The 8326-nt window shown below is 38.3% G+C and overlaps 1 protein-coding gene across 2 annotated transcripts; it reads right to left on the bottom strand.

The window, feature by feature from the left end:
- Positions 1-2249: 2249 nt before the first annotated feature.
- On the bottom strand, positions 2250-8326 carry LOC107597885 (ectonucleoside triphosphate diphosphohydrolase 2-like). 2 transcript variants are annotated; one of them, XM_016289086.1, is made up of 9 exons: positions 8039-8318; positions 6378-6495; positions 5445-5595; positions 4917-5076; positions 4579-4806; positions 4220-4483; positions 3799-3918; positions 3402-3536; positions 2250-2614 (listed from the first exon to the last, which is right to left on the bottom strand). In XM_016289086.1, the coding sequence occupies exons 1-9, from the start codon at positions 8165-8167 to the stop codon at positions 2411-2413; spliced, it is 1509 nt and encodes a 502-aa protein (XP_016144572.1). In that variant the 5' UTR covers positions 8168-8318; the 3' UTR covers positions 2250-2410. The 2 variants fall into 2 exon arrangements, with proteins under 2 accessions (XP_016144572.1, XP_016144580.1); XM_016289094.1 differs by lacking the exon at positions 2250-2614 and having other exon boundaries at positions 3456-3536; positions 4220-4268; positions 4342-4483; positions 8039-8326.

Raw genomic sequence — 8326 nt, 5'->3', positions numbered from 1 at the left:
CGGTGGAAAGCGTGCGAATTATGACCCATATGGCTTTCCATAGGTAGCGATTAGTGATGGGAAGTTCGGATCATTTGACTGACTCGGACTTTTGAGTCTCGTTCAGCAAAATGAACGAATCTTTTTTTTCGAGTCATTTCGTTCATTTTAACAAAATATAATTAAAATGTTACGTGTTACTTCCCTAATATGTCTACTACTTACGCAAACGTTGATCACACTACAAACAATACAAAACTGTTATAAGAAACAGAAAAGATTAATTCATTGTTTACCTGGGTCTTCAGTCTATGATTAGCTCACCTCACCTCTTATCTGACAAGTCTTCGGGTTTGGGCTTATGGGGCTGTCACGTGATGAACGAACGACTCGGAAAACCCCGAAGACTCGAAACAGGTGAACTATTTGACTAATTCCAGTACAGAACCTATAGGATATTGCGCATGCGCGACTGAACGAATCACTCCCCGAGACGACTCGTTCTTCCCGAGTCACGTTAAAGATTCGTTCAAAACGAACGAATCGTTCAAGAACGACCCAACACTAGTAGCGATCACAGAGACTCGCTAAGGTTTGTCCAAGAAGTCGCTAGTCGCTTTTTTGGAAAAAAGTCGCCAGGGGGGTCTGAAAAGCGCTCTCTCTGGACAGCCTTGTGTCGTGTTCGTCAGATTTGTAGCCTGTTTCACCTATGAACAACAAAAGTGTCATTACCATGAGCTGTGCTTGTCCTTTGATGTCTTCAGTGTTGACGACGAACAAAAGAATGCCTATAAATGAAATAAACAGAGCTGCAATTGCGGTACATATTTGCAGTTGCGTTGTAATCTACTGTAAACAAAACATTGACATTTGCTGATCGACTATAGTCGACTGTAGCCAGGATGTTGTAGAATACTGACTTTGACAGACTCGTTAACACTAAAGTAAACCAACCTGTCAGACCTGCTCGGGCATGCAAACCATCTGTATCAAGTTGTTGTACACTTTATATGAAACATCTGACTGTCAAAGTGTGGATTTCTTTTTACTGCTGACTTCATACTTTTCGATTGTGTTAAACCTGTAGCCTGTGTGCTGATGTTCAGCTTTGGTAACTCAGTCAGGGCTTTTAAATGGTCCACACGGTTGTAGTGCAGTGCTGGAACAAGATATATTTACATAGTAGTAGTTAACGCAAACTTTTAAGGGTCAACAAAAGAAACCTCACTGTCTTTGTGCCTTAAAAAGTCTAGAGGTCAGAGACTGTGAAGTACAAAGACGCAAAACTTCTCAGGCATGCAAACAAACATCAATCTGACACTAGGTGGCATTAGAGCAAACAAAATCATGTGTCGTTCCTCATTAATAACAATAGACAATATGCATTTGGAAAAGCACTATGCATCTAAATTGAACATATTCAGTAGGAATGATTTAAAAATGGAGAGCCACATATCGGATAGCTATTGATTGTATTCCAAAAGTGTTGGGGGAAACATAAATATATGTAAAAGTGAACAGATTCTGTCCTGTGTTGACATATTTCTGAATTTTAGGCAAGACATATTTAAGGGCTCTTCTTTTTAAACAGTCAATAGTCTATAAACAGTCAATAGTCTGTGGTTACATCAGACTTGAACATGATTGGCTGCTTGCTAGTTGTGTGCAGGTGGCGTTAGGTGGAGGCAGGGCCGTCCTTAGGGGGACCCCGCTCCCTACTTCACACCGGGCCCCGTGTCAGCTAAGGACGGCCCTGGGTGGAGGGACATTCTCATCCTTGAAAGCATTTAATTGGACAAAAATCTGTGTATCAGCGTCATTAATACAAGGACTAAAGGCCAAACACATTCAGTGTTTTATTACATCTACAAAATACAGAAAAAGTAGTAAACACTTGAACTTATTTAATATTACAAAAGCTTTCCTGATTCAGCAGAAAAAGAAGCAGGCGATACCATTTCAAAATCAAATACATTCTTCTATTTGCATTGCTACATTTTCAAGACTTTCCATTTTGAATGTTTTCAGTGCTTTTGACTTTGGTTTACAGAACATTGCATAGCACACAAATAAATCTAGAAAAAGGTTTCAAAACAAGAATACATAATATGATATTAAGGCACAGCGTAGTATACATAACAAACATACATTCAACATTATGAAAAGACAGACATCTTGACATGATTGTCCTTGATGAATTAGACTTAACACTTCTAAAATTAAGTCTCCTGTTGTACAATCTCTTCTAAAATGATAATTTATATAAAATGTGCTTGATAAGAAATTGGTGATTGAAATGAGATAGGTTTGATGAAATGTGATACAAAAAGTATTTTCTGCATCCGTGTTGTTTTCAATGTACTGTAAACAGAAGCATTCCTGCTAAGGGCAGTGCATAATGTACATAGGGAGCAAAATAACTCTATCATCATTAAATTACATTATCAGTATCTTTCTTACGGATGGCTCGCAACAAAAAATATAGCGCCACAATAAGAAGGAAGCAAAAGAGGACGATCAGAGCACTCCAGGCGCCTGAGCGCAGTGATTTCCTCAGTAAAACATTTTCAGCAGGCAGCAGGTTACTTAGGCTTAGCATGAAGCCAAGGGACCAGCCAACAGATGTGTCTCCCGCCTGCAAACCAAAGCAACATGTTAACTTTTTTTTTTTTTTTTTACCTAGAGTTAAACACTTATTCACCAAGCTTTAGGGAAAAGTTCACACAAAAATAAACATTTACTGAAAATACTACTCACCCTCAAAACATTTCTCACCCTCAGGCCATCCAAGATGTAGATGTGTTTGTTTCTTCATCCGAACGAATGGAAGAAATTAGCATTACATCACTTGCTCACCAATGGATCCTCTGTAGTGATTGGGTACCATCTCAAACAGCCGATAAAAGCATTACAATAATCCATCAATTAATGTCCAGTGAAGTGAAAAGCTGCGTGTTTTTATTACCAAATCTCATTCTGATGGCACCCATTCACTGCAGAGGATCCATTGGTGAGCAAGTGATCTAATGCTAAATTATTTAAAATCTGTTCTGACGAAGAAACAAAATAATTCTAGGATGGCCTGAGAGTGAGTAAATTTTCAGCAAATTTTATTTTTTTGGTGAACTATTCCTTTAAATCAACACAAAAAGCTAATACAATCCATTTTACTCCTGTAATGTGATGAATATTCTTTTTTTTTAAATTAAGAATAAAATGAAATATAGGCCTAGTACTTGAGTTTATTCATGTGAAATTGACTAGACAGTGAAAAGTGTTCTCTGTGTGACAAATGTTTGGAAGGAAGGGGTTGAAAAATTAGAAAGCTTGGTGATATCAAAATGAAAATTTGTATGCCTATAAACAGGGAACGTGCATTAAGGAGGTAAATAGAGTCAGTTTTTGCAAATAGGTCTAACTACCTTCTTCTGGAAGGAGATGTGCGGGAAGGAGAAAAAATCAAAGCCATATCCACTGTCCAGGAGCACCTGCACAAAGGCTGAAACTGTGCAGTAGTCCTTCAAACGGCTTTCCTGACCCTGAACTTTATTTGTGATCTAGGGCAAAGAAAATGAAAGAGAAATTTGAGAGGAATATCTGAAAATCATTTAATAGGCTAAATAAATAACTGTTAAATATTCAATATTGCTTCATTTGAAAACAATAAGACATATACATATAAAATAACGTCTTCATATCAGATAAAGTAAGTTTTCTTAATCTGAGAACCTGAGACTCTCAATCATTGGTCGATTGCAGAGATATGGGAAAAGTCATCTCAGAATAGCAGGGCTCAAAATTAGCTCAGTGGGGCAGTACCTCCTGAAAGCTCATGTTGCAGACAACATGGGTAGCGTCCTCTAAATGTTCTGGGGATGTGATGCTGATGCCTGTTGCTTCCTGAAGAAAGGAATGGGTGTAGAAAAATGCAGAAAATGCCTGTGCCAGAGAAAGAAAAAATGGTGATGGAGAGAGATAGATTGCATTATCATAATAGTGACACATGCAATCATGACACTGTGCCCAGAAAATGAATTCATGATTTATTTTAATGCTTTGAGCTGTCTCACTTAATAACTGCTTACATTTTAACATATCCAGTCAAGACATTAATGTTGTCAAAGGCATGAGAGATGAAGGAACAAATTGCATGTTATGCTGGTTGATCAAATATATGAAAAAAATCAACTAAATGCACAAGGTTTAAATATTCCATATTAAGCACTCTAGAAACTCGTACCATAAAGTTTCCAGTAATGTTGGGCTGGAAGACTCCATCAAAAGAGCATCTGGAATAAGAACAGTTGTTAAAAGAGAAAAGACGAGAAACGTTTCCCAGGCATTGATCGTAGTTTCCTGTGCCTTTGATTTGCAGGTCGTCATCAGGTTTATACGGAGTTTGTCTTTTATTGCATGGAGTATCAAACACACTGCTCAGCTTTATGGAATCACTGTAACCTGCGGGATAGCAGGGGTGAACTATGGAGCGGTCTGAACCCTGAGTCTATAAGATATAAAGAGAAAACATCAGAAGTTATACAATCAAGTTAATCAGCTTGTCTGATGATAATTTATTTAGACTAAAGGTTTGCACTTAACCTTCATCAGAAGTGCCAGCAGTTTGAGTAACACCTGGTCTCTCCCATAACACAGAAAGCTCTGAGTGTAAATCTGATAGTCTCGTCCGTACAGCCGCAGTTTCATCAGATTGTCCTTGTTCTCCACCGTCTGTTTAGTTTCAAAGGTGATCTGAGTAGAAGCTCCACCAAAGTCTAGAGCACCAACCGTGTCTCTGCCTGGAGACAGCCATTGACCCACAAAACCATACTAGAGACATGAAAGAGAAAAATGTAGGGTAATGGCCAGTAACACATTTAGTAAAGGACATTCAGATGTTGTGAGATACACAGTATGGCTAACAATATACGGTACTATACCTTTATGTAATTCTCAAGCAGGTAGTTGACTGTGACCCATCCATAAGCTCCCTCTTCTTGTCCACTTAAGATGGTGGCCCCTTTGAAGCTGAATGGGTAGGTCTTCAGTTTGTCTGCCACTTCCTTCAAAACCATATCTGACTCTTTGGGTTTAGAAATACTGTGTGATAGGACACAAATGCATTTTTTTTAATAATAATATTTTATTTTTTAATACAATCTCTTCTCTCTTTATATACTTTTTTCAGGATTCTTTGCTGGATAGAAAGTTCAAAGAACAGCATTTACATGAAACTAAACCATTTGTAACATTACAACTTACTTTTCTGTCACTTTTGACCAATTTTATGCATCTTTGCTGATCAAATGTTTAAAAAAAAAAAAAAGTATAATAATTTTACTGATCCCAAACAAACAGTAGTGTGTATTGCAAGTTATAAGAGGTAAGTTATATAGGATAATGATACATTTGTCATCTGTGGTTATAAAAGCAGCTTTAGTTACAAAGCGGTGAGCTTTCTGACTCACTTCAGTAGTCTCATGCCTGCTGTGGCCCCGAGATACAAAGGGGTGAGTTTGTGTCTTGACTTTGGGATCTCCTGCATGGCTTGTTCCATGCATTCCTCAAGACTAAGGGCTGCTCCTCCTCTGTTGCCAGCATAACTGGAGATTCCGCCTCCTGATTAGAGAAAGTGAGAGGTCAGTTCATCAGACAACTGAAACGAATAACACAATTCCTCTTTATATCTTATGAACTCTGCATGGGCATACATGGGCAAGAACTATCAGTTCCTATTTCACTGCCTGGAATGCCACAGACACTTGACTACCATAAATGCAACCAGACATGTTTTTAGGTGACTATTCCAGATGTTTCCGTAGAACATTGCCACTCAGCAATATTTGAGGGGTACTAGGAGTTCAAGATCCCAATTCTGTGAATGCCAGATCCCTAAAGAAGAGTGGACTGAACCAAAGTGATGACATTTTAAAAGGGCAAACTTAAGGCACCACCACAAAAAAAGGAAGCGGGCAACAATGTGTTGCAATTCAGCACTCTGCTTAAGAATGCCATATCTCAGTTCAAATGAACATCAATGCAAATGTTCAAGCAGTGAAAAAATATCAAGAACTAATTCATTACAATACATTCATATAATGAAGTAAAACATCTGACGTTGTCGTTTGGATTTTGTAACGTCTGTTCTGTGAGTGACTTTTGAGAAGTGTGATCCATTTTAAAACAAAGATTTGAGTAAATTGTTTCTAAGCTACAGAAACAATTTTAAGCTACAGTATTGAACGAGGTTTTAGCAGTCTCACATCCCTGTTAGACTGTTCTAACTGTCTATGTAAATGTAAATGTCGCCTGACATTTACATTTAAACTGATAACAGATGTTTGTATCCAAGAGACTTTCAAATGAGGAACATCATAAGCCATTTATCATTAAATACTCACCCTTGGCATGACACTCGCTGTGTTGACTGACTATGCCGGTACCGTTCTGCTTGTCTGCTGGCCATTTGTAGATGAACATAGAAGTATGAGAGGATCCAGCATCCAGGACTATTCCATACTGAGAACAAACACTGTTTCACTGTGTAATTAGAGATGGCACTCATATTTAATGTTTAGCATGCATTTTATTATTACTAAAATAAATGCATGAAAATATAACTTGTCTTTAAGTCAACTGTTCTTTCAATTCTTATTTAATAAGAGCTTTCACAAGAATCTATTTAATGTTTCTGATCTGTTTATGGCAGGAGCAACAGCAATCATTATTCAGAAGCAACCAGTTGGACTGTCATTAAAGTTTTTAAATGGTCCACACAGCTGGTTGTATAAAGTGCAGTGTTGGAAAATATATAAATACAGTAGCAAAAGCAAATTTGTAAGGGTCAGGCTCCAGGGACCCTCCCGGTCAGTGGTTTGTTTTAATTCTGAGAGGATGTGAGACAAACGCTCCCGAAAACGCTAAGCTCGTGCCAGGCTTCGGCCTTGTCCTTTCCATTCTTCAAGTTACTCTGACGCAAACTGGTTCTTTCTCATCAACCAACTTCATGGTGATGTCTAAATGTATTCATTTAGTATCTCAGAAAGCATGTTGTTTTGATGTGAACAACTGCAGATATTCAGCAGGGTCACCAACACTGATCCATTACAGATCACTGGTCACCAAATCACACATTATAAGTTACCAAAATCAGTTACCCCTCTCACAACGGTTTAAAAGTTATCCACATTCACTCTGGTGATAAAAATTCTTTATTTATTTATTAACTTTCATGTCTTGAAATGTGACCCTGCACCACAAAACCATTCATAAGGGTCAATTTTTTTGAAATTGAGATTTATACACCATCTGAAAGCTTAATAAATAAGCTTTCCATTGATGGTTTATTAGGCAATATTTGGTTGAGATACAACTATTTGAAAATCTGGATTCTGAGGGTGCAAAAAAATCTAAATATTGAGAAAATCGCCTTTAAAGTTGTCCAAATGAAGTTCTTAGCAATGCCTATTACTAATCAAAAAATAAGTTTTGATATATTTATAGTAGGAAATGTACAAAATATATTCATGGAACACGATCTTTACTTAATACCCTAATGATTTTTGGCATAAAAGAAAAATTGATAAGTTTGACCCATTCAATGTATTATTGGCTATTTCTACAAACATACCCATGCTACTTATGGCTGGGTTTTGTGGTCCGGGTCACTATATATATATATATATCACACACATATATTTAAAAAAATCACCCAACTGGGCTGAGAGAAAAGGCTTTTATTTTAACTTTTGCAGTTTTCAATCTGAGAGAGAATCTTCATGGTTTCTCCGGTGGTCCAAACTAGAGAGCCGTCTGAGCTGTACAAAATCACACCTCACCTTGAACAAGACAAGGCAGGTGATCGCAACGTGCAGAGGAAGCGCTCGTTATTATCTGCTCTACCGGAAACTGGTCGATACCAAACAGATAAGCTGCTTATTTGTTCTCACGGTCTTATAAGTTACAACGCGCTCAGCGTAACGTCGCGGCAATGTGAAATGTTCCCTTCACCTCTTTCGGATTTGTAGCCTGTGTGTGTCACGAATGAGAAAAATATTATTACCATAAACTCTGGCGGCTCTTTGACGTCTTCAGTAGGTACGACGAGCAGGAGAATGCCACAGACCGCCAGAAACAGAGCCGCAGTAGCGGTAATGATCCGGCATTGCTGTTGGTTACCCATGGACACCATCCGCGCGACGCGATCCGCACAAGACAAATGACTGCGACGACATACGTTGGCAAGTCAGGTACTATTGTGACGTGTGTTAAATACAGGCGGCAAACCTAAGTGGGCATGGCACTAACATTGTTCCTCATCATGTGTCCGCGGCGCAACAGGTTCTCGCTG

Source organism: Sinocyclocheilus grahami, unplaced genomic scaffold, assembly GCF_001515645.1.
Source record: "Sinocyclocheilus grahami isolate Dianchi unplaced genomic scaffold, SAMN03320097.WGS_v1.1 scaffold12.1, whole genome shotgun sequence".
Taxonomy (NCBI): domain Eukaryota; kingdom Metazoa; phylum Chordata; class Actinopteri; order Cypriniformes; family Cyprinidae; genus Sinocyclocheilus; species Sinocyclocheilus grahami.
This window is presented reverse-complemented; position numbering and strand designations above follow the sequence as displayed.